This window comes from Trachinotus anak, unplaced genomic scaffold (genome assembly GCF_046630095.1).
Source record: "Trachinotus anak isolate AG129_WGS33_773 ecotype Australia unplaced genomic scaffold, CSIRO_AGI_Tana_v1 ptg000021l, whole genome shotgun sequence".
Taxonomy (NCBI): domain Eukaryota; kingdom Metazoa; phylum Chordata; class Actinopteri; order Carangiformes; family Carangidae; genus Trachinotus; species Trachinotus anak.
The window spans coordinates 28,162,433-28,187,816 of NW_027273872.1; the positions used below are offsets into that span (position 1 = coordinate 28,162,433).

The 25,384-nt window shown below is 42.5% G+C and overlaps 2 protein-coding genes across 6 annotated transcripts in view; both read right to left on the reverse strand.

Annotated features, from left to right (window-relative positions):
• Positions 1 to 8,169, reverse strand: part of enpp6 (ectonucleotide pyrophosphatase/phosphodiesterase 6) — a 31,172-nt gene extending 23,003 nt beyond the window's left edge. The window contains exon 1 of the mRNA XM_071457899.1: positions 7,866 to 8,169. Coding sequence (XP_071314000.1) covers positions 7,866 to 8,118 — 253 coding nt within the window. The 5' untranslated portion in view covers positions 8,119 to 8,169. The remainder of the gene's footprint in view (positions 1 to 7,865) is intronic.
• Positions 8,170 to 16,470: 8,301 nt separating this feature from the next.
• The window catches only part of LOC139637851 (storkhead-box protein 2-like), a 65,042-nt gene continuing 56,128 nt past the window's right edge, over positions 16,471 to 25,384 (reverse strand). For all 5 annotated transcript variants that reach the window (XM_071506767.1, XM_071506771.1, XM_071506768.1 and 2 more), the window contains one exon: positions 16,471 to 21,771. In XM_071506767.1, coding sequence (XP_071362868.1) covers positions 21,567 to 21,771 — 205 coding nt within the window. In that variant the 3' untranslated portion in view covers positions 16,471 to 21,566. The remainder of the gene's footprint in view (positions 21,772 to 25,384) is intronic.

Sequence of the window (25,384 nt, forward strand, 5' to 3'; positions counted from 1 at the left end):
AAGGACAATAACTACGGAGTCCGGGTTGGTCTGCTCCACACACAGTATCTGGTCGGCGAGCGCCCGCTGTGCCTCCTGCACGTTGGCCTGTGGTGGGATGTAAACACCGACCAGGATGATTGAGGTGAACTCACGGGGGGAGTAGAAGGGCCTGCAGTTTATGATGAAAGTCTCCAGGTCAGGAGAACAGTGCTGCAGGATCACTGTCACGTCTTTGCACCAGGAATTATTTATTGGAAACTTGGCCTACATGCCTATTGAGAAGTGTGCACATGGCTCTGTAAACACAGTCCTGCAATGTCTTGGTCACCTGAGGTCAGCTTCAGCCTCAGATTTGGTTCAGCATCCAACCTGCTTCTGTATTTAGTCTTTGTGAAGGTGAGTGAGGAGAAGCCTTTCTCGCACAGATATGTGGTCGCAAATGGAAGGAGAAAGCGCACAGCCTTGTCTGAAAATGCAGGGTATTCACTGCGTTGCTGTATCCAAAAGTCCAACAATGTCTGACTTGAAAGCAGATTTCAGTGTCTTGTTACAAGATAGTTCTATTAAACTTTCCTGCTCACCAACTGTGGAGTCCCTGGGCATGTCAGATGCTTCGATGCCGAACTGTTGTCTGAGAGACAAGGTGCGCAACGATGTTGTCACTGACTCCATCAGCAAGGGTCAGCTTGTCAGAGAGGAAACTCTCCAAACTCGGGAAAGCTGTAACATCATCTGTCTTTACCATGATTTCCAGTAACTTCATTTTTTTCAGCATTGCGTTGATTTTGTCCTGTACATCAAAAACACTGATGGAGAGTCCCTGTAGTCCCATATTCAGCTCGTTCAAATGAGAGAAAATGTCTGACAAGTATGTCAGCTGACTGAGCCACACAATGTCTTCAAAAACATTGGATAAGGGGAAGCTTTTGTCCTGGAAGAACATTTGCACCTCTCTGTGCAAGTCGAAAAGCCTCGAAAGCACCTTCCCTCTTGAAAGCCACCTTACTTCTGTATGGAGCAGAAGTTGGATATTTTCGCTGCCCATCTCATCACAGAGCACATGAAATAGGCGAGAATGCATTGGTCTGGCTTTTATGAAGTTCAAAGTTTTCACAGCTGAGTCTAGTACAGACTTAATTTCTTTGGGCATCTTCTTCACTGCGAGGGCCTCGCGATGGTGCTGCAGCAAGTCCATCGTATCTCTGGTGCCAACTCGCAGAGGAAGCTAAGCTATGATAGCTTAGCTTGTCAACCATTCAAGCTAATGCTCCACACAGTTAGGCTAGCCTAGTAAGCTTGTAGCCAATTGGCTGATATAAAAATGAATATACATTTTTTTCAAGACAGACAAAACCTAGTTTTAATTCAATTTCAACAATCTCATGGTTAAGGTTTTTTTTTATTATATATTCTTAAAATGATTATTTCATCTTAAAAAAAAAAACAAAAAAAACCTTGGAGACTCCCGGTATACTACTAGAGGGAGTCTGCATACCACCGGCACGCGTACCACAGTTTGAGAACCACTGCTCTAGACTTCACACAGCATATAACAAAATTTCACACAAATAGTTATTTGAGATGACTCTGAATAAACAGGGATTTAATCTGAAACTAGTTAGAGTCGCAGAGGAATACAGCCGTAAGGCCCTAATTCTGGTCTCAATTGCTCGGTTCCATCACTGCCATATGGTGGATCAGTTATGTCAAAAACCATATTGACGGTCACTTAAATTTTGTTTTTCTATTAAATGATCAAGTCTTTCTTTCAAGAATTGAGGAAAGAGAGGAATTGGTGTTCAGTTTTTAAAAAAAGTGCCTCTCTCCATGTTTGTATATGTCTTTGCTATTTTCATGTGATTGGGAAGTATGCCTGTTTGAAGTGACTGGGTACAGATATGAGTCAATGATTATATTCCTTAAAGTGATAGTTGTGGTTATTTGACGTGGGGTTGTGTGAGGTAGTTATGCATAGTCAGTGTGTTACCTGCAGTAGATTCAGATCAGCATGCTGCCAGTTAGGAGAGGCAGCAAAGAGCACTGGCTCACTAGCAGAGCGATGTGCTGCTGAGGACGGGGTCAGCAGAAAAAACATTTTACACATGGGGGATTTTTGGTTTTTGCTCTTCACAGCTCTTGCCCTCCTACATGACCTGTGAGCCATGTAAATATTTTGCAAATAGATGTGCATCTATATCGGCCAGTATGCCCAGCTAATTAACATTTTAAATTCAATGTTTAATCAATAGTCACTGAGAATTCATTACTCTCCTTCATTAGTCCAGAGTTGTAACTGAACCTTGACTGAAGGACTAGATCATTAAAATGATGTCTGGACTGGTCCCCACAGAAGCATTTAAAAACTCATCACACCAAACAGGGATTTTCATCAGGACATGACAAGTTTGTGCTTCAGAAAGATGGTGTTGATATTTCTACCAATCATCATCTACACCCTCCTTCATTATTGGATACACAGTTTTAGTTGCTAAATTACAGCTAATACCCACAGAGTAATCATTGAATTTAGTGGCAGTCTCGTTGGTTCTGGTTTTGCCTGAAAGTATCATTGTTCTGTTTGGTGCATTTGAGTCCAGTGTGTGTCGGACCTGTGACAGTGATGCATGCAGTGAGTATGACATTTATCTGTAATGAAACTGCATCAGGTTTTTTAGGGGAATAAAGAATAAAGAAAACGCCCACGGTACAAATAAGTTAATTTCCACCACTACACACTGTTTTTAATGTCACACACTTTTTCCTGCTGTGAGGAAGACTCTGTCCTGTCTCTCACCACTGAGCTAACACACAACTAGACTCCAGCCTATGTTGTCAGATGACATAATGATCCTCTGCCTCACAGTCTCAGGTTTCCACTGCATACACAGACACAGCTGTGTCAACAACTGGGAGACATTGTCTGTGTCCACTCAATTGATGCCCTCAAAGGGTCTCTCCAGTCCAGGCTGGACCAAAACTAGCTCATAATCATGAGTCATCTTTTAGGTATGACTGACTGTGCTAAGTTCACTGACCCAGCAACAGCCCTGCTACAGTCTTCTGTTCTGGGTCTAGAAAATGATGATCTGCTGTTGTCGTCAAATCCCATTTGTTCTCAGTCTGAATGCTACATACCTGTGGCCAGCAACAGTAAATCACAACCTGTTCTCTGTCTCCTCACTGTATAAGAAGTTTCCAGACTGATGAACTCAGCTTAGAAAACAAGCAGGAGAAGAAGCCGCCTCACTTACTGGAGCTGCAGATTCTGGTGCGAAGCAGCACCAAGCTCAACACAAGTGTCTCTGCTAGTTTCACATCGACACAGGGGTCGTACGCTTGCCCTCATCTGAGCACCAGTGGGCGTGTTGGTCTTAAAATGTGTGTCAGGTGCATTGCTATCTTGAGGAAGCTGAAAGCAACTGACCAACAAAAACCTGGTCTGAAGTCATTTTTGAAACTTACACCTGAAGCAGCAACCGTTAACCATAGAGCCCATTGTCTCACAGCCTCTATTGTATGAAAAATAATGTACTTACTGAACAATGAACTATCCCAGCTATATCCCAGCTGGGATAGCCTACAACTACACCACTCAGTTTTTTCAGGTGTTAATAATTCAACGTTTCTGTGTCTGAAATTAAAGCATCGAACAAATAAACAGTTGGAGACTGAACCAAGGAACCAATGAATCCTCTTGTTGAACTAAATTGAATCTAAATGTCTGACTCCTCCCTGCTGGAGGAATGAACTCCCTCCTGACCCACAAGTTCCCACGAATGTGCTGCACTTGTAGGTTGCTTTGCTTTCACCTTCTGTCCAGTTCATTGGGGGTTCAGGTCTGGAGAATGTGCTGGTCTTCATCATGTGAAGCCTCCATCTGGGTCAGTTCTTCTCACTCCTGTCTCAAACTGGCCCACAGGTCGTCTGTCAGCAGGTTATTATGACATATATAGTTATAGTTAGGTTTTGTTGCGAGGCAACATCTAGTGGTCGAGGTAATGACGACAGAGGGATGACAAAGAGAAAAGTGTGGTGACGTAGTTTATAGAGCAACAAAGTCCACATCAGGAGGAGGTTGGGGAATATGACCCAGGAGAGTAGTGTTCCTTTCCCATGTGAAAGGAGTTTATCAATGAGCCAAAATACCAAGAATCTGGAGATATCCTTTTTAGGTTCTTGCAAGAATCTGGAGTGTATCTGAGGCTTTTTACAATGATGTGATCACAGCATGTCCAGATTTCCTTTTCTTTAGCCAAAACCTGTTTTGCTGTGCTTGTGTGTTTTTTGGACTTTTCTGTGACCAGTTTCCTCCATGTGCTTCAGGTTCTGCCTCTTTGTCTGCCCACCCAGCTTTGTTTCTGTCTGCCTGCCTCCTGCGGATTTCCCTGATGTCCCCCAGAGGGATCTCCACTCTTCAGCCTCCCTCTCTGGACTTCTACCTGACAGCGCTGCTCTGCCTAAACTCTCCAACAAGCCACCGCTCCAATTCCCCCATCTCCACCCACAAGCAACCTGCCCCCAGACTTCTTCCCCTTCGCCAGCTGCCAAACTTCTCACCAGCAAAGATTCCCTCACGATTGTTAATAAAGATCTTTACCTGTTTTACCTCAGTTATTCATGTTCTGCTTTGTGGGTCCAAGCTAAAAACTTTCTAACCAACCTTATAAAGCCTGCCTGTTGTCTAAGGTTCATCTGTTCAGAAATATACAGACGGACTGAGATAAGCAGCCTTCACAGCTGAATGGACTGATCCTTCTCATTTATGTACTTTATTCATTGAAGACAGTAGCTGTCATACTATCTATTATTGTCCCCAAACATATCACAAAATACAGTCCACAGTACTATCACCATAACCAGCAACTGCCCTGAATTAAAATACAATAAAATTACTTCACATGATGATTGTTTTGGGTTTTATGAAACGTTTATGATGATTGACTGGAAAGGACTTTCATGTAATCTGTAATGTGTGTGTGATCATAATCATGGCCACAGCAGGTAGAGCTGGACAGACAAGTAGCCTGGTCCTCTGGTCCCACTGTGACCCTGTCTGTGTTTGCCCTGCAAAGCAAAACTGGTGATGGAGACAGGATCACTGTGTGGTGGTGATAATCCCAGTGATGACAGGTGTAAAAACTGTTGGTGTTTTACCACAGGGACATAAGGACGGCCAGGTAAATAATGCTCCATATTTAGCTCATGTTCCACTGTTACATGTCATCAGGGGAGTAAGGAGGGAAACACACACAGATGTTTGACCACTTCCACCCAAAGCCAAACTTCCAAACTTTTAGCTCGCTTACAATTAGTGATTGAAATAAAATGTAAAATGTAATCTTTGGGTGTTTGAAGTTCATTTGCTCTGGTTTGATTCAGTTGGTGAGTCTGTAAACTCCTGTAGGACTCCCTGCTGGGAGACGTTTGAGAAGGATGGAGCTGATGTTGAGGACGTACATGTTAACATCACGTCTGATCGTCCAGCTCAAATATTTTGCAACACGAATATTGACCCAAATGTGCAGCACGTGTTGTCAGATTCATTGAGATGTTTCCTAAATTTGTTTATATTTTGTCTATTTGCATGTGTTTCAGTGCATTGAGCTCTCACAGCCACCGAAGGAAAGAGGAACACATCAATTTCCTCATCTTCGAGACCACCATCCCTCTGACCAACCTCTGACCCACAAAGAAACATACTCTGACCCCATAAAGAAACAAACACACACTCTCCTGGCTCAGCTGCGCTGCTGTGCATCTACAGTAGACTGGCAGCTATTGTGATCATCATTTAGAGCACTTGTGACAGCATTTCTCACTATTTTCAGAATTTTTGCAAACAAAATCATCAAACGATCAATGGAGAAAATAATCAGCAGATTAATTCATGATACAAATAATCATTAGTTGCAGTTGGATACAAAATATGTCAAGAGAGCTTCAACATTTATGACCACAAAAACATTTTGTCTGTTTTCATACCTGTGAGTCACTGAAAATGATAATAATAAAAAACCAACTCATCCACTGACATCAGAATTGTCTGTTTAAAATCCTAACTTACACACACCTGTTCTCTTTATAGTTACCATATAGATAAACAGCCTGCAGGACAGTCATTCTTATCTTATCTAGTTACTCATTCAGTCAAGTCCAGCTTACAATCTAACAACCAGCAGATCATCTGCACAGAGCACAGTGTGCAGTAAATGCTACATGAGGACAGTGTCCACACAGATACTGTCCCTGCTGACTGTACTACAACAGGTTTGGTGTACGTCAGCCTCATAGTGTGATTAGTGTCTGATTAATGGACGTGTGCACTGACAGAATCTGTCCACAGACACACACACAGACAGACACACAGACAGACACAGACAGACACACAGACAGACACAGACAGACACACACACAGACACACACACAGACAGACACACAGACAGACACAGACAGACACACACACACACACACACACAAACACACATAGACACAGACACACACAGACACACACAGACACAGACAGACAGACAGACACACAGACAGACAGACACACAGACAGACAGACAGACACACAGACAGACACACAGACAGACACACAGACAGACAGACAGACAGACAGACAGACAGACAGACACACAGACAGACAGACAGACAGACAGCTACAGTCCTGGTCCAGGACCACATGAACAGGAGCTGTCAGACAGACAGACACACAGACACACACAGACAGACAGACAGACACACAGACACACAGACACAGACAGACAGACAGACAGACAGACAGACAGACAGACAGACACACAGACACAGACAGACAGACAGACACACAGACAGACACACAGACAGACAGACAGACAGACAGACAGACAGACAGACACACAGACACAGACAGACAGACACACAGACAGACAGACAGACAGACAGACAGACAGACACACAGACACAGACAGACAGACAGACAGACAGACAGACACACAGACAGACACACAGACACAGACAGACACACAGACAGACAGACAGACAGACACACAGACAGACACACAGACAGACACACAGACAGACAGACAGACAGACAGACAGACAGACAGACACACAGACACACAGACAGACAGACAGCTACAGTCCTGGTCCAGGACCACATGAACAGGAGCTGTCAGACAGACAGACACACAGACACACACAGACAGACAGACAGACACACAGACACACAGACACAGACAGACAGACAGACAGACAGACAGACAGACAGACACACAGACACAGACAGACAGACAGACACACAGACAGACAGACAGACAGACAGACACACAGACACAGACAGACAGACACACAGACAGACAGACAGACAGACAGACAGACACACAGACACAGACAGACAGACAGACAGACACACAGACAGACACACAGACACAGACAGACACACAGACAGACAGACAGACAGACACACAGACACAGACAGACAGACACACAGACAGACAGACACACAGACACAGACAGACAGACACACAGACACAGACAGACACACAGACAGACAGACAGACAGACAGACAGACAGACAGACACACAGACACAGACAGACACACAGACAGACAGACAGACTGCTACAGTCCTGGTCCAGGACCACATGAACAGGAGCTGTCACAGCTGCTGAGAGTGGGTGACTGGGCTGAGGCCCCTGACAGAGGAAGGCTTCCTCAGCTTCTTGCTCTTCAACCTCCAGTGTCTGACCCTGGAGTCAGCTCCACCCGCTCCACCCGCTCCACCTGTCCCTGAGGAGCTCTCCGCTCTCTACCAGCTGCTGGTCTACTGTGTTGTCGTGGGCTGGTGTGCGGGGGCCACGCAGGCTCCCGTGGATCAGTGTGGGTGTGGGCGGGGCGGGTTACCTGTCATCAGGGAGTAGTAGTTGGGGTAGGACAGGCTCGGGAAGTCCGGCGTCATGTAGTCCACCTTCACGCCGCTGCCCACGAGCTCGCCGAACCCGGGCAGCGCGTGCAGGTCGTCCACGTAGTCATAGCGGAAACCATCGAGGAGCAGCGCGAGCAGCGGGCCGGCCGCGAGGCCCCGCTGGCCCGCGCCCAGCAGCACGAGCAGCGCGAGGAAGCGCGGGGAGCGCGTGGGTGCCTGTCCCGGGGACATGGTTGTCTCGCCTCGTGCTGGCTGTGTGTGAGGGATGTTCCGGGGGGGGCGGGGTTAAAGTCTGTGTAAGGCCGTGAGTGACGCGCACACATGACACCCCCAAAAGGACAGGACCCCCCCCCCCACTCAGAGCGGACTCTCAAAGGCCCCCACAGACAGGATTCAGATACAGTAATGACAGGCAGAGCTACAACAACTGAGAACAACACAGAACAAAAATAGATGCACAAACTACAGGAAGATAAAACATGTGGAGGATGAGAAGACCAGTCTGTAAAAAGCCTTTTACAGCGAAGATCCGTGGGGGCCGGTCCACAGCCCCCCGCTCGGTCTGCTTTGCTTTTAAGAGCCTTTGGAACAGAAGAGCTGCAGTAGTGCTGCACTGTTATCTAATCAATCATGTTTTGAACATACAAACTATCTAAAGTATCTAATAACATCATGAATTCTACTGTCAAACACCTGCAATGGAACACAAGCAGAACACTTCCTAATCATGGAGTTTCAATTCATTATCAGGTGGAAATATTCAATCAACAGAAGGTAGCTGCACTCATGAGCTGCTTGCCACCCGTGGGCGGCGATCCTCAGCTGGTGCACGGTTTACTGCCGGACATGAACTAACATGATGCTGCAGCTGCATGACCTGCTGATCAGCTCCTAATGACTCCAGACCGACTCTGGTGGATCAGTTAGGATTAAATGAACAGCTTAACCTCTGGAAGCAGTTTGACTGGTACTTATCGGGTGTGGGAGGGGTTCATGTTGATGTATGGCTGAAGGGATTTTTGGACAGCCTGAATCACGTAGTCATAGACTACCAGAACATTTTGCTGCACTCATAATACTGCTAACATGCAGCAATTATTTGAAAGGCAATGAGACCAGTAATTAACAGTGAGATCAGTCCTGACTCATGTTGATGCTTTTAAGGTTGTCTTCTCATGTAGGAACTCACCAGTGACTTTTCACTGTTACATAATTGTGTTACTTAAGCATTGGAGAACTGTGTTGCTCTGGCACCATGGTCCTGACAGAACTGAGCAGAACCCATTTCCTCCTTGCACCATTTCTTGTGCTCTCGAATGTTTTGTGATCAGTTCTTGTGCAACACCACCACCTTCTGGCTCATTTCAGTGAGGATGATGGTGGCTCTTGTAGTATGTGATTAGTGACTGAATTTTGTCCATGTCTGCCAGACTCCCAGTCCAGTCTCTTTCTGTGTTTTTATCAAGAACCTCTCAAGCTGTTACATTCCATACTCAGTGCAGCCACAAGAAGCTGAAGTGCACCACTAACCTGGTCTAAATGGGATTAAAAGCATTCATGTTTCTTTCAGGTGATTTCAGAATTTCTGCATGTACTCTAAACACAAGGTACATATATTGTGAGTTAGCAAATTAAGTAGGCAGGGAAATTTCACCTGCAATCTGTTTTTTAGACTTTAGACTTTAGAAACTTTAGAAAGATTATCCTGGCAAACCATTTTTCCCCCTGTTCTGAAGTCATAAACAGGAGAGAAGAATTTGCTCAAAATGTTTTGTCTGACTTGTCCTGAAGGCTTCTGTATGAAAGGAACTGAATCCAGCAAAATGCAAATCCTATTTGACAGGTTAGGATTAACCCAATGTTACAGAGAGAGAGAAATTTCAGTATAGCTCATTTGGTAAAGACAAACTGTCTTTTGTGAAAATGTAGTATTGATTTGTTTTTTTTGCTTAGTCATAGCCCCAGATATGTTAATTACCCTTGTCATCCAGCATGTTGGCTGTGTTCAAGTGTGGTGTCAGATCTAACAATGATCAACAACAACCTCACCTTAAGATGCATTTAGTAGCTGCCCTTAAGCTCTTTGTCACACCACATGATCTTCTTCAACAGGCGTAACTGTAGATGTTTCCACCTTTTGAGCTGTTTAAAGTTCTCGTCCATGTTGACCTTAAAGTTGAGACGGAGAGCTCATGACTGACCTGGTAGACTAGAGGAGTTTAAGTATACTCCTAATTCTGAACCAATACAATACTGTATACGGCTTGAAGATCAGCCTGAGCAGGTTGGATGGTTATTCACATCAGTCATCACTGATCAGCCTGTTGGTCCATGTGTATGGGTAACAACATTCTGATCTGACAAACATGTGACTGGGATCAAAATGTTAGGGTTAGGGTCAAATACATTTGTGGCTCCGTATTAGTGCACATCAGTTACTCTTTTGTGATGCTGTTTTCCAAAAGTATTGGATGTATACGTAATGTTTGTATAATTACACTCCTTACTGTGAGCTGTAATTCTCTCTCCTATAGGACTGCTCAACCTTTTCTGTCTGTGACCCTTGTCAGTCTCAGGAATCCAGCAATTAATTAGTTGCCAATATGAATTAGTCTATGCTGGTGGAGCATAGTTTATTTCAAAAAGTATTTAAAAGAAAAAAAGGAAATAACATTTTTTGAAATCTCTGACAACCCCAGCTGAATATCAAGCAACCCCCCACAAGGTTCTACATTTTCCACCCCATGTCTGCATCGTAAACAGGATGCAGAGACATGGGGTGACCCTGTCTTAAGCTAGAGGGCAGGCTTTAACATGTTGCCAACAGTGAAGAGTTACAACCTGCAGTTCCTCTAATGACCACTAGAGTCTGGCTCCAAGTCAGTCAGTCAGTCAGTCAGTCCCCATAGACTCCCATGTTCAAATGTCCAACTTTACAGCAGAAATAGACATGGTTACAGGCTGGTACAGAAACTGTTTGGGTCTCTAGAGCTAATTTCCTCCTTCATGACAACTGTATGGCTGAATTTTATACAGAGGCGGGCAGTAACGAAGTACATTTACTTAAGTACTGTACTTAAGTACAGTTTTTGAGTATTTGTACTTTACTTGAGTTTATTTTTTTATAAATACTTTGACTTTCACTTCACTACATCTGAATGACAAATACCATACTTTTCACTTCACTACATTTCTGTTAAGACTCTCGTTACTCGTTACTTTCTCGGGTGTCCGCCCCAGGTGGGAGCCTATCACTAATCAGGGTGGCATCACGTATATGCGTGGGCTATAAATAAAAGTTCAACGTCATTTCCATTCTTTTCCTACTGCAAGATGGACGAAGATGGAGATGGTGGTGGATGCTCAGATGAGCAGGAACACCCATGGCCATACCTGAAGGGAATGTTCCAATTTACAGAGCTCATAAACGATTCTTATCGTTTCAAATGCCTCCTATGTTTGCCAAAAGTGAACTACATCACGTCATACAAAAATTCACCGTCGAACCTGCGGAAGCATATTCAGGTATGTAACTAGCCTAAATGTTTTGTTTGTGAACGTTTGCTATGTGGCAGTTCGGGTTGCTTATCATTGCCAGTGAAATGACAACTTCTTAACTCAACGAAACTTGTCTACAAACTTAAATAAGGCTATAAGGCTTAACGTGGCAGGGCAGTCATTTCGTTAGACATAGCCTACTGCAGGTTGGACTAGCTACCAAGCCAACGCACTGCATATTACTTTTATGCACTTCCATTTACGCTAATAACATGAATTTAATGTGATGCTCCAGGGGTCAGACAGAATGACTGAATAGTAGTGCTGGACGAAGTGTCTCATCATGACATTTCTCTTCTGTCGTTTCTATCGTGAAACCTAATTCTCATGAATTGTGGCTACGAACTCTGGCTGCCTACAGCCAACGGTCCAGCAAGTTGGCATAGCTCGTGTTAGCTCTGGCAGCTTTCCACACCATTCTTTAGAATGTCAAAACCACAAGGTCTGCACAGGTTAACTGTTTGTTGCCGTGTCTATACGACATTTATTTTAGTGTTGCAATACCAATCTGCAGAATATGTTAGAAAGTGGTCTAATATAACCTCGTGGGGCGTGTGCTCTCGACAATGCTATTTACTGAACAACTATCTAGCCTAAAATCCTGAGAAGTGAAATGGCAACGTGGAGTGGCCCGTTTGTGTTTAATATACGGTAGTAGTAGACTATATTTCTACATTAATCCGTGGTTTAGTAATATGGTATTTATTTTAAGTCACTGTTCTCATGCAATAATCCCTGGCTGCGGGCTGTTGTCATATTTGTCTGATGAAACGAAAGCGGGAAGTAAATGGGTTATTAGGCTGGTAGCGCGGATTCGACCTATATCTCCACAAAGGGGAAGCATTGTCCATACAAACTACTGAGCCACAATGAACACAACGCAGGACTTCTACGGAAGGCAAAAATAATGGCTCAACATTACTTACCATAAATTGTGGAATGTTTGTACATAAATTGTTTAAGTACCTCAAGGTCTGAGATATACATAGGAAATAACTAAATGATTCTGGGAAAGGCTACTATACCTCCACCTCAGCCATTTTCATTTGATTTAATTTAAATTAATATGATTTATTATTATTATTGAAATGTAGACCTAGTGTTTCTCATCTGTGACGGCTCAGATAAATCTGACTTCAAAATAAAGTTGGACATTTCTGTCAAACTTTTCAGAGAATAACTGAATGCTCTTCGCTGTAGTATAGAGAGAAGGGATTTTTTTTAAACCATTTGTTCTTGTACAGTAGCAACACTTGCTTTAGAAGCATGGCTACTTAACAAGTCATGCTGCATGGTCTTGATGGTTGAATTGTTTTTATCCGTATACTAAGATATAGGCTAAAACTCTTGCTACTACTATCTGATTAATGTATAATTAAATATGGTTTGTCTTGGTTGGATTTGAGGGGGGAGGGTGGTTGTGGTGATTTGAATTGGCTAACTAAAATTCTATTCTTTTATAGAGGAGACACAGTTGTCAACTGGCAAAGTATTGTGAACTAACCTCAAATGCCTCCAAGAGGAAAACTGAGCCTGGAACGGCATCTAAAGTCAAACAACTAAAGCTTGAGGAAACAAGGCAAGTGTCTCAGAAAACGGTGGAAAATTCTATACTGCGCTTCATTGTTCAAGGTTTCCAACCCTTCTCCATCGTTGAACAGCCATCTTTCCAGACCCTAGTCCTGGACTTGAATTCAAACGCTGTTGTAATGTCTCGAACTACTGTGTGCCGCAGAATTGACACCGCCATGATGACCATGAAAGCAAAGATCAAAGAAGCAATGAGTAAGACTGCCTACATCGGCACAACAACTGACTGTGGGACTGCCAGAAGGAGGAGTTTTATAGGCGTGACGGCACACTGGCTGGATTCATCCAGTTTCCAAAGACATTCTGCGGCACTTGCTTGTAGGCAACTTAAGGGTCCTCATACATTTGATGCCTTAGCAAGTGCATTAAATGACATACACACGGAGTATGAAATCCGACAGAAGGTAGTCAGAACCACAACTGACAATGGTTCAAATTTTCTCAAAGCCTTTCGTGAGTTTGGACTGGATGAAAACCACAATGACATTGCTGAGGAGGAAACTGGGGAAGGAGACGGTGACTATGATGGCTCTGATGGATCTGATGAAGAGACCGATTTCCTCGATGTTGAAGCGATCATGGCTGAAGATGATGGCCTCCAGTACCAACTACCAAAGCATCATCGGTGCGCCTGCCACCTGCTCAATTTGGTTTCTACGGTGGATGTTGAGAATGCGAACAGTGCAGAGGCCTACAAGAAGCTCTCCAGGTCAGCCTTCGTGAAGTCCCAGGCTCTCTGGAACAAGACTTCGAGGTCAACTCCTGCTGCAGAGTCAGTTGAGAAGCACTGCAAGTTGCAATTGGTACAGCCAAATAAGACAAGATGGAACTCTTTATATTTGGCTGTGGAGCGCATCGTCAGAATCCTCAAAGATGAAGGAGAAGGACCCATGAGGGCTGTCTGTGCTGAACTCAAAGTTCCTATGTAAGTTTGTCTTTTAATGGTTTCATTGTCTATAGAAATGCTTGCCACATTACCTGCCTGTTAGACATTATTTGTGAATAGGTAACAGAAGAAAAGAATGTTCTAATTCAAAGGTGCCCTATGAGATCTTGCATGTTTTTAGCACGTTTTCTTTTTTTTTTTTTTGTCATCATATGCATTTCCCTTGATTTAGCTTGCCATCTGCCCCTGAACACATTAGTGAAAGTCTGGTCTCTGGAGACATCACAGGGGCTGTAAGTTGGTGAGCATGCACTACGGATGGGTGGGCATGAGCAAAATTAACCCCTTAAGATTCTGCCCCTGTAATAAATGTGCTGTTAGTAAAATGGCAATGACTAAGTTGTAATGTATTACTAAAGGCTCACTGTACTGTCGTAGTAGTGTAGTGCTGTAGTAAAGTGTTTTCAGCGACTTTGACAGCATCCCGCTAGAGGTACGTGGAATCTTAAGGGGCTACTTTAGCAGCATGGTTTTGAGTAGCATAGGTTTTTTTTTTTTTTGTGGAACGTTGACAAGTGACATCATGCAGGATCTCTTGGGCACCTTAAGTGTAATTCATGTGTAATCTGAGGGTTTTTTTTTTTTTTTTTTTTTTTTTGGCATGTTAGGTACAGTCCAGCTGATATGGCCTTTTTGAGTGAATACGTCACCACCATGAGCCCAGTTGCTAAGGCAATCAACATCTTGCAAGGAGAAAAGGATGTTCAAATGGGATGGCTGCTCCCTACAATCACCACCATCATCACCAAGCTTGAGAAGATGAAGCCATCACTGAGATTCTGCAAGCCACTTGTGGAGGCCCTTCTGAGTGGTTTGAGCAAACGTTTTGGCGGCATGATGGGTGATCCGGAGCTTATTGCAGCCGCCATTCTCAACCCAAAGTTCAAAACCTCCTGGACTACTGATGAGAATATCCTCAAGCTTGGTAAGGAAGATGTTCTAAATGTCCTAATTTTGCCTACTCTGAAACATTGAAACTAACTTGCATAGTTTAGCTCCTTGATGTAATGATAAAGTATGGTGAACCTATATTCATTTTTTTTTTTTTTTTTTTAGGCCTTGGTTACATCAAGGAGCATCTTCCCGACCATGACGAAGGCCTTCACCCTGTTGACTCCTCAAGCACTTCTGATGAAGAGGATTTATTCTCAGATATCAGGCATACACACACACAGGAGACCATCAAACAATTGGATGCATACCTTACATGTACAGCTGAGGGTGTGACCATGTTAACAGCTTATTCTGCTGTATGTAGCCTTTCTCTTAAGTTGAACACAGCCCTGCCAGCCTCTGCAGCGTGTGAGAGGCTTTTTAGTGCAGCTGGCTTGATCTTCAGGCCAAAGCGGGCAACCATCAGCTCCCGCAACTTCGAGAATCAGCTTCTGCTTAAGTTGAATAAGGACTTTTACAACTTCAACTGACTTGACAATTGAGATTTGATGCGTCTGACTCTATAAACACTAGCCATGTGTGTTCTGTTTACTTAAATGGCTACCTGTTGAGTAGATTGCCACTGTTGGACCTCTGATAAATTGTTTGTTGCATTAACAGCTGTCCGTTTAGCTAGTCAAGCCAGTTTAAAAGTACACTGATTTATGTTCATTGATGTATACAGACGGTACACAAATGTATATCTGGAGAGGGAGAATGTGACCTTTTCAAGAGTCTCTAGCAAACTGAGTTGATGGCAGGATTTTTTGTGTTTGTCATTAGCTGGCACTTGCTTTTTTGTTCTACTTAATCACTTTAATCCCAATTTAAAAAAAGGAAACAGCCGTTACACTTAGACCTTGCCAATAAACAAACCATATGCCTTTTTATTTTTTAAGTTGGTGAAATTTCAAGTTTTATTGTCGGTGACCGCTGGGATAATGGTGTCAGTTTTCAGGCTGAATGTGGTGTTCTCCATAGGGATGCATTTCAGCCTTTGTGTACACAATAGGTATGTATATGCTTAAAAAATTCAAACATGACCCATGATTCTGTGCTTAAGGGGCAATGTTCTCACCTTTTTCATTTTAAATGAGGGAGTATTGATGGAAAATAAACTATTTTCTATTTCATTTGGATTGCTTCATTCTGTAACATTCTAGTGTTCCTTATTCTGCGGCTTCTACAAGCTAGTCAGGCATACCTTACAAATGCAATTTCAAATTGTACTTTAATACTTAAGTATTTTTTAAAGCAAGTACTTCAGTACTTCCACTTAAGTAGAGTTTTGAACAGGCAACTTTCACTTGTAGCGGAGTAACATTTGACCAGTAGTATCTGTACTTTCACTTAAGTACTGAAGTTGAGTACTTCGCCCACCTCTGATTTTATAGAACTCACCTGTTCACATTTACTGGGACTCAGCCAAAATGGCGACGGCACAGCAGCCCTCTCTTATGTTCAAAACCACCAAGAAACCAAGAAACCTATGGGTGATGCCACGGAGGCTATGTAACTAAGGCGGTAACAGTGATCACATTAAAGCACAACAGTGGTGTAACCAAACATTGTTATTTTATTATCTTAAAAAGTAACACAATCCCCATAGGGTATCACATACACTACAACAACGGTAACACCAGTACTACACATCAAAGGGACTTTCAGATATTATAGACATTTAAAAAATCCCTCTCTTTATTGTTTAAATTATTTGACTAGGCATGACAGATAAACATCATTTACAGGTATGACATATTGTCACCATTAGAAACAATGTTATTGTTGAACCTCCTTTTTTATATACCACCGCCGATGTTAAGGGAAGACATTTGATGGACTGTCAGTGTAGAAAAGGGATAGAAGGTTACAGGACTGTGGCTGGAAGGGATGATGGGTTGATGGAGGACCACTGGGCCAGAGAGTTGCAGGGAGGATTGGGGAAGCGGGCAGTGCAAACATCAGATGTGAGGGATGGAACATATGACCTTCACCAGGCAAGGCAGCCCTATTTTACTGGCGGAACAGAGACAGGAACCCCACTATAGACAAAAACTCAACTGTAGTGGTAAACCCAAGATTAGTGGTACAATAGAGAGTGAAACTACTTTATTTGGAGGGACATGATAAAGGTAGAACAGAAACTAGAGATTGACTGACATAATCTGGACTCCTTGTCTGTGTGTCTTACTGTGGACATAGAATAGGGGATATGGCTCATCAACCCTAATCCTGATACAGAGAGGGTGTACAGTATACTCCTAGAATACTGGCAGAAGAGGGACTAAAACTATTAAATAGTACTGCAAGCCTCCTGACAATGACGACTACTGGCTACGGCCTGAAATACTTGGAGAACAGAACATTATTGGTATCACCCACAAGGGTTTCAGTTTCGCTTGCCCTTTGTCCCTGGTATCCCTGGGGACTAAAACCCAAGAGCAGTAGTAGAACAAATAGTGATTCTCTTTCATTGGTAGAAAATAAATTAGAATAACAAAATATTGATAAAATAGTGGCCATATTAGTAGAAACATCAGTCCTTTGGGGACAGAATATAAAACAGTACCCTGGTGCAGAGGAAGAGGAGGGTAAAGCAATAATGTTAGTAGTTTTAAGTGTACTGAACCTTTTACTGTATTGGTAACACATAGAGTTGGACCCTTGTGTAACGGCAAGATGCACAGTAGAGCCAAATATAGTCCCAGAATGAAAAGTAAAACTCAACACAACACTGGGTCAGGAAGTAGAAACCGATTCCAGTGGTCAGAGTAACACATTCCTACATCATTCCCGGAGCTGTTTCACTAGTTTTTAAATGGGCTCAAGAGAGTTTCATGCAAAAAGTGTTGCACGTGGCAGTGAAGGGGTAAAGTTCTAGACATTGCAGGAGTTTGATTCCTAAAAGCAGTACTTCCAGCTTGGTCGTGTGTGCCATCAAACACAAAGTGTTTGCAGGTAGGAAACCAGTATGGGTTCTTCTCCTTATCCCTGCACTAGTGACAAATGGTTGGTTGTGGTGTTTGTATAGTTTCCCAGACCAATAGTATAGATAGCTATGACAAGGAATGCAGGGTGGTTAGGATTAAACCTGTATGGTATGTGCTCTACTATGTGAGCCACCAGGCCGCCCCTTCCAATTACATTCTGCATGATGTTCTATAATAACAACCTCTCTTCGGGGACTCTATTTGGCAATTTTTCTAAATTCACACCCACCTCACACTGACTGGACAGGTGCAAGGAGGTGAGAAAGTGCAGGATTTGAATTCTCACTGCTTCATTTTGTGTAAACCAAGTGCAACACAATGAACATGTTTGAGGACAGACAAGTGTGCACCATTATCACTGTTTGTACAAGTCATCATGTTGAGACTACAAAGACACACAAAAGACAGAAGTCTTGCACAGACTGTAGAGGCAGTGGGATGCTCTGATGGCCTGTGTGGATACTGAGAGCACACTTCAAGGCAGGTGTATGAATTCAGAGCAGGAAGAAATACTGCCTTCAGACACAGCCAAACAACACAAACTAGTTAGTTGAGTAAGGCCCCTTAAGGGTAATTACTGTATATGTGGTGTCTTACAGTGTGTATATCCTCACTGAATCTGATCCTTACACCAGAAACACACTGCCTGTGTTGCATGTGCGTGTCTGCTGCATTGCTATTACTGCCAGCTTTATCTTTCTACATAGAGTTTGCAGGCAACTCAAATGTTGGATTTCTTTTCATGATAAATTAATTTCTGATTAATGTCTGATTTCTTTTTGACAAAAAATGTCACTACACTGTCTCCACACGCAGCTGCTAAAATGGTTAAAAAATATATTTCGATTTTGTAAAATAGGAGTGTCTCACACGCTGTCTCACGCAGTACTACAGCAAATCAGTCGTTCTCCTACTCCTGTAGGAGCAGCTGGGCTGCAACGGTCGGAAGTGTCCAGATAGAATTGCCACGCACGTGCCACACATCCAGTGTGTTCCCGGCCTTACTTTTTTGTGCTTCCCCACAGCTGGCTAGCTTGCATGGATTCAGTGTTATACATCTACTTGGGTTTCAGTTCCTTTCCGGGATCCAGAGGTTAGTTTTGCAAAGGAAGTCATGTACCACTAGAGGCTGTAATGATGATGAGGAGGAGTGGAGGAGTTGGGGGTGGGGGTGGGGGATGGGAGGGGGTTGTGTGTGATTGGCAGCTGAACCACTATGCTATCATGTACCATTTGAAGAAACCTTGTTAGTGAAGAGGGAAAAACAACAGGAGGGAGTCCAGCACTTGGTTGTGTAGTGTGTGTGTGTGTGTGTAGACATTCACAGGCAAGAGGCTGATGACAGCATGACAGTAGAAGGGATGGACTGTGTTTTTGCTGCTGTGGAGGTAGTTGTAGAGGAGCCTATAGGACGACAACACTGGGATGACTGACAGCTCCCTGAGCCTATAGGGAGGATGGGAAATGACTGACCTATAGGACTGCAGGATTTTTAAAGAAAGGTAAATCCAGCTCAGCTCAGGTCCAGTTTTATAATGAGACCAACACATTTTAAATGTGGGTCCTATTTTCACACCTCCATGTGCCATAATCAGTGGTCGCCTATCTGTCTGTCCGTGTGTCTGTTCAATCAAACGCTTCACAGAAGGGATTAAATGGCCATTGCCAACAGTAAGCAACCATTTAATACTATATTCCAACTATATCATCACTCTCTTTATTATGATTACTATCATGGCCTTCACTGACCATAATACATGTAGCACCAGGAGTGAGAGCGGCTCAGGGATCTGATTCAAACTGTCATGAACTTGACAGAAATGCAAATGAATGGCAAAGTTGTGAAATAAAGAAATTGTGAATTCAAATGTGATAAAGTCACATCCCTGCTTGTTGTGTATAACACTAGCACGGATGCATTTTTTTCTGGATCACTGTTGGATGCTCAGCCACCTCAAGTGCAACAAGTACAGCTGCAACTGGTCCTGGGCTGACCTGAGCAGCACAGTCCACCATCTCTGGTTCCAGGATTCATGCTTTTCATCTTAAATTCATTACCCATCAACTGAAGATACTCTGTGGTTTTTGCTAGATTAAATCTCACTATAGAACAGCTTTGCTATGAAACTCAACAGGGATGTGACTGACCCCTCATGTCCACTGGACACAGCTGCATCATGTCTTCATGCTGCCCAACCTCCACACATTTACTGTGGTTTGCTTTTACTGGAATAAAGGTGCTTTGTCTCAAATATTGTTTAGTTGACACATTTCTTCCTTCCTCCCTCTCTCTCTCTCCACCCATTCCTCACCCACCTCATGTACACAGGTAACAAATAGTGAAAAGTATTTGTGAGCTTTTCTTGTCATAAGGGTTCATTGAGGTCCAGCTGGGACACTAGCATCTAGTGCAGAGAGCCATACTGATCCTGCTCAGGTGTTCATGTGAGCAGGTATCTGTAGGTAACCTCAGCTGGTCTGTGGTGACAGTCTGCCAAGCTAAGAAAAAAATGTAACGAGCACCTACTGTCTCTACCTCATGTTCATATCAGTGTGAGTTCAGATTGATCTTTCTGAATGAGCGAACGCACAATAATGCAGCTGCTTCCGGTGGACATGAAGAGAAATGTAAAGAGAGAGACAAAAGTGACAGATTTAAACAGTCTGAAACCATAATCTCATCCCTGGAGCTGCACCTCAGGCTGTCTGCTCACATCACCACAGCTGGAGGAGACTGTTAAAAGCTGGCTAAAAACTGGAGACAGTGTCCACGCAGTTCAGAAGAGCATCATGGCATCTAACAGACAGAAGAACTGCTCACATTCATTCTACAGACAGTGTTATGGTACAGACAGGTTACTCAGACCCTCTGTCTGACCACCTCACACTGTTGCATTTTGGAGTGATGGTCATTTCCTGTCGCTGCACCTTACAGGGTGTCTGCCAATGATGAATGCTGAGAAGAGCTAATAGAGAGCTGCATCAGTGAGTGTGTGTGTAGCATCAGTAGCAGTAGTCAGCAGAGCTGCATCTCTTCAGTGTAATGCCAGGACACACCACTAGAGGGAGATGTACTGATCTGAAGCAGCTGGAATGGGAGTGGATATAACATGACCTGAGATTACAGATTATACAAACATAACCCACACACACACACAGGCACACACACACACAGCCACACACAGACACAAACGCACGCACGCGCGCACGCACGCACACACACACACACACACACACACGCACGCACACGCACACACACACACACACACACACACACACACACACACACTCACACACACACTCACACACACACACACAACTAGAACCCACGTAAGTGAAACAACACGACAGCAGTGTGTGACATGGTCAAGAGTCTGCCCAGTGGCCTGGTCTGTATGCATGTGTGTGATTGTGTGTGTGTGTGTGTGTGTGTGTGTGTGTGTGTGTGTGTGTGTGTGCGTGTGCGCATGTGTGTGCATGTGTGTGCATGTGTGTACACACGTGTGTGTTAACAGCTATAGTTCCACAGTGGGCCTGTCACAGCTCCACTGGTTCAGTCAGTCTGTCAGTCTAAAGGTGTAACAGTCCTTGGGGGTGGAGCTTGTATTTTCTGGCCCCTGTCCATTGGCTCTCAGCATCCTGCCAAGCCCTTAGTTCTGCCGCTAGACGCTGGTGATTGATGCAAGGCAGGCGCTGGGCTTCTGGAGTTTCTCTGGTTGGGTGCCAGCAGGTTCTGGGATAGTACGGAAGGAAAAGGGGGGGGCGTTGCCGGTAGTGATGCCGAGGTGGCCAGGGCTCAGTGCCAGGTTCTGCCGACGGTTACTCTCCACAATGGAAGAGGTGTTCGATGCTAGACTCTCCCGTGTTCTGTAGAGAGACAGATACTCACATTGAGACACAATACAATCAAAATAGCAAAGCTTAAAGCGTCTCTTTCTGCAGGAAATAGACAACAGACTACATGACCCCTAACCCTCACATCTGTCACCTAGGGTCAGGGGTAGATTACACATTTAATGACCAGCTGGATCCCAACGTTTCTCTACTGCCTCCTGAACACAACTGGCACAACTGTGTCCATCAACAAAGTCCTATTATTCATTAATGGTACTCTGATCTATTATTTTGTTTAATTTAATGTGATTACCTTACTGCATAATATTTTGGTAAAATATTTCGATAAGTAAGAGTGTAAATAAGTCCGTAAGGCAGGTGTTCACTTTGGCTAAACTCTTTAAAAACAAGGTAGAGCACGGACAGTCCTGAGGAAGTTATTAGTAGGAAGATGATGTATGATTTTTTTATGAGGCTGCATGAACTGTTTTCACTGTGTCAGTCTCTAACACACCTGTTGATTTGTCGTAGAAACTGTAGAAGAATAATCTACATTTGATGTACACATAAGCACAGAGGATTTGGTGATTATTTTTCAAGAGTTTGGTTCTTGTTGCAAAAAATGTAACCAGCTGTAACCGTACTAGGGACAATATTTCCCAATGTTGTCCCAAACTTGACCAATGTTGTTGATACTGTATGTGAGTGGCTGGCATTGATATTGTACTTAGGTCATTGATATTATACTAAGGTTCTTGATATTATACTTAGGTTATTGATATTGTACATAGGTTATTGATATTGTACTTAGGTTATTGATATTGTACTTTTGCGAAATCACCACTTGCGTTTTCATTACTGTCAAGACACCATAATGCCTTGGAAGAGGGCTCCTCTTGTGTAATCTTCCCAAGGATTTCTCCAGTCCAACCTGAAAGGTTTTTTAGAGTTGTTTCTTGCTCACTTGGGCTGGTGTTGAACCAATTTCTTGTTTTGCAAAATCACCATATTGCACTTTAGTCATTGATATTGTACGTGAGTCATTCATATTGTACTTTAGTTGTTGATATTGAGCTTACATCAGTGATATTGTACTTTAGTTAATGGCATTGTAAGGTTATTGCTATTGTATGTTAGTCATTGATATTGTACTTTATTTATTGATAATGTATTTTAATTCTTGACATTGTACTTTAGTTATTGATATTGTACTTTAATTATTGCTATTGTACTTTAGTTATTTTGTACTTGAGCTATTGATATTGTACTTTAGTCACTGATATTATACTTTATTCATTGATATTGTACTTTATTCACTGATATTGTACTTCAGTCATTGATATTGTACTTTAGTCACTGATATTATACTTTATTCATTGATATTGTACTTTATTCACTGATATTGTACTTCAGTCATTGATATTGTACTTTAGTCACTGATATTGTATTGGTATTGTACTTGAGTCATCGCCTCAGTTCTTAGATTTCCTATGTTCTCTCAGAATCTCATAACTGCTCACACTGACCCTGTTACTACAGGAACATACATACACGATGGAGTGCCCTGAGGTCAGCTGCAGTGACACAACACATGAGGCTGTTTGGGCCCTGGCAGCATCAGTTCTTGGGCCCTAATGATGAGAGTGGCTCAAGTATCAGACAATGAGTACTGCTTAGAGGGGAAGAATTAATATTCTATTCTTACATCAGTGTGATGCAGTACAATATCACCAGTATGTAATGCCTAATAAATAGAGTATGTGGTGACAATTATGAATAATGCCAAGCTCCTGGGAAAAAAACTGAAAACAGGTTCATTGTTTTCTCCCAAAAAGGTCACAATTTTAGCCATCTTGCTGAAATCGGTCCTAAAATGAACAACTATGAACATAATTTACAGGAAAAATATATCTATTTATCCATTTCATATATTTTTCTATAAATTAAATGTAAATGTAGCAGCATGCTGTAGCAAATGTGAATGAAGAAACGCAAAGACTGTGGTCTGAGTTTCTTAAACATAAGCTTGAACACTTACATTATGGATGCTGCTATTCCTGCCTGTGCATCTATTTAGCTGTTCATGTACCTTAAGGACTTGGTTTGCACATTTGAGCCACTTGTCAAGATGTCATCAGCCATCCTCACAAACTGAACTGACCACATTTATACAGAAGGAGTTGTCAGAGTAACTGAAAGGTCTTGATCAGGTATGTACTTGCTCAACGCATCAAAATGTTCCTTATGTCACATATACAGTTATTTTGTCAACACCTTTGTGTTGTTAGATTGTAGAGTCAGATCACATGGTGGAGGATGTTGTATGTTTCATCCTCCGAGTGTGACAGGCCTTTTAACTGGTTTGCTCAAAGCATTTATCATAATTATTGTAACTCCAAGTGCCCATTTGTGTATTGTGTAGTGTTTGCGTCTTCAGTCATGCTGCAAAATTGGAGAGCGTGATTTTGCATTATGTATGTGTTTGCGCTCTCACAGAGGTGAATCTAAAGTGTCTACTGAGGTGTCCTGTTGTGGAGAAACTGTTGTGGAGTATATGCTAAGTAGTTTTGCATTAATCACTGAAGCATTAGACAAAATGTACCATGGAATATTTAAACTTTAAAAGATCAGATACACGGTCTCGGATCCTATAAAAATATTCAGGCTCATCATACACTTTGAGTTCTCTGCCAGATTAAATTTGTGTTTTAGGATTTAATATGTCTCATACAACAACTAAGGAGCCGCAGTGCAGATGGAGCAAATGTGGACATAGAGCAACATTATATCCAGATATTACATTGTTACATTGATTCTACAATTAATAAACAAATGCAAACACATGGCAGAAATATCTTCTAACATTATAGTGAACCTTAATTCAAATATGTACTGCATACTAAGTGTACTGTACTGTTATCATTTTTGTTCTAACTTTTTGGAGGCTAGCTCTTATTAATACTTGTACCAATGCTTATGATAAAGTCAGTATTTCACAGTTCACTACCTGCTGCACTGTGAAGTCACACACAGATGTAAGTGTGCAGTGTTGTGTTTAAATACCAGGATAATGGAAGGGGTCAGTGTTAAATGTGACTGACAGAGAGAAACACAGACTTTATTTTAAAACGGCCTTAATTTCTGATTTTCTCAACTCTGTCTGTGTTATAAATACTGATAGTAAAGTAGACAACATTGATAGTTCACTGGTTCTAGTAATGGTAATGTTTTTTTCTTAAACTTAAAAAACATGTTGAAAAGTCAATAATTTAGTTAAAGTGAGGTTTATCTTATTCCCAACAAGTGTTAACATGTAAAGCACATAGCTTTACTGGCTGCTAAATCTACTGCTGGGTTTATTGATGTTTCGGTGTATTTTTTTTCTGAGTGCATAATGGTGATGGAAAAGGTGATGCATATTTTAAAAATATATCACAATAAACACAAAAGTCTTATCTTCAGTGAAAATTCTACCTTTATATTATAGCTAAATCCTTTATTCAATATTAAATCTACACTTAGATTTAAAAGCAAATACTAGCTTTTTAGGTTCAAATTAAAAAAATGAAGTTTGAAAAAATGGGATTATGGTTTTTATGATGAATAATGTTTGTGCTTTGTGTGAATGTAAATTTGAGTCTTTGGG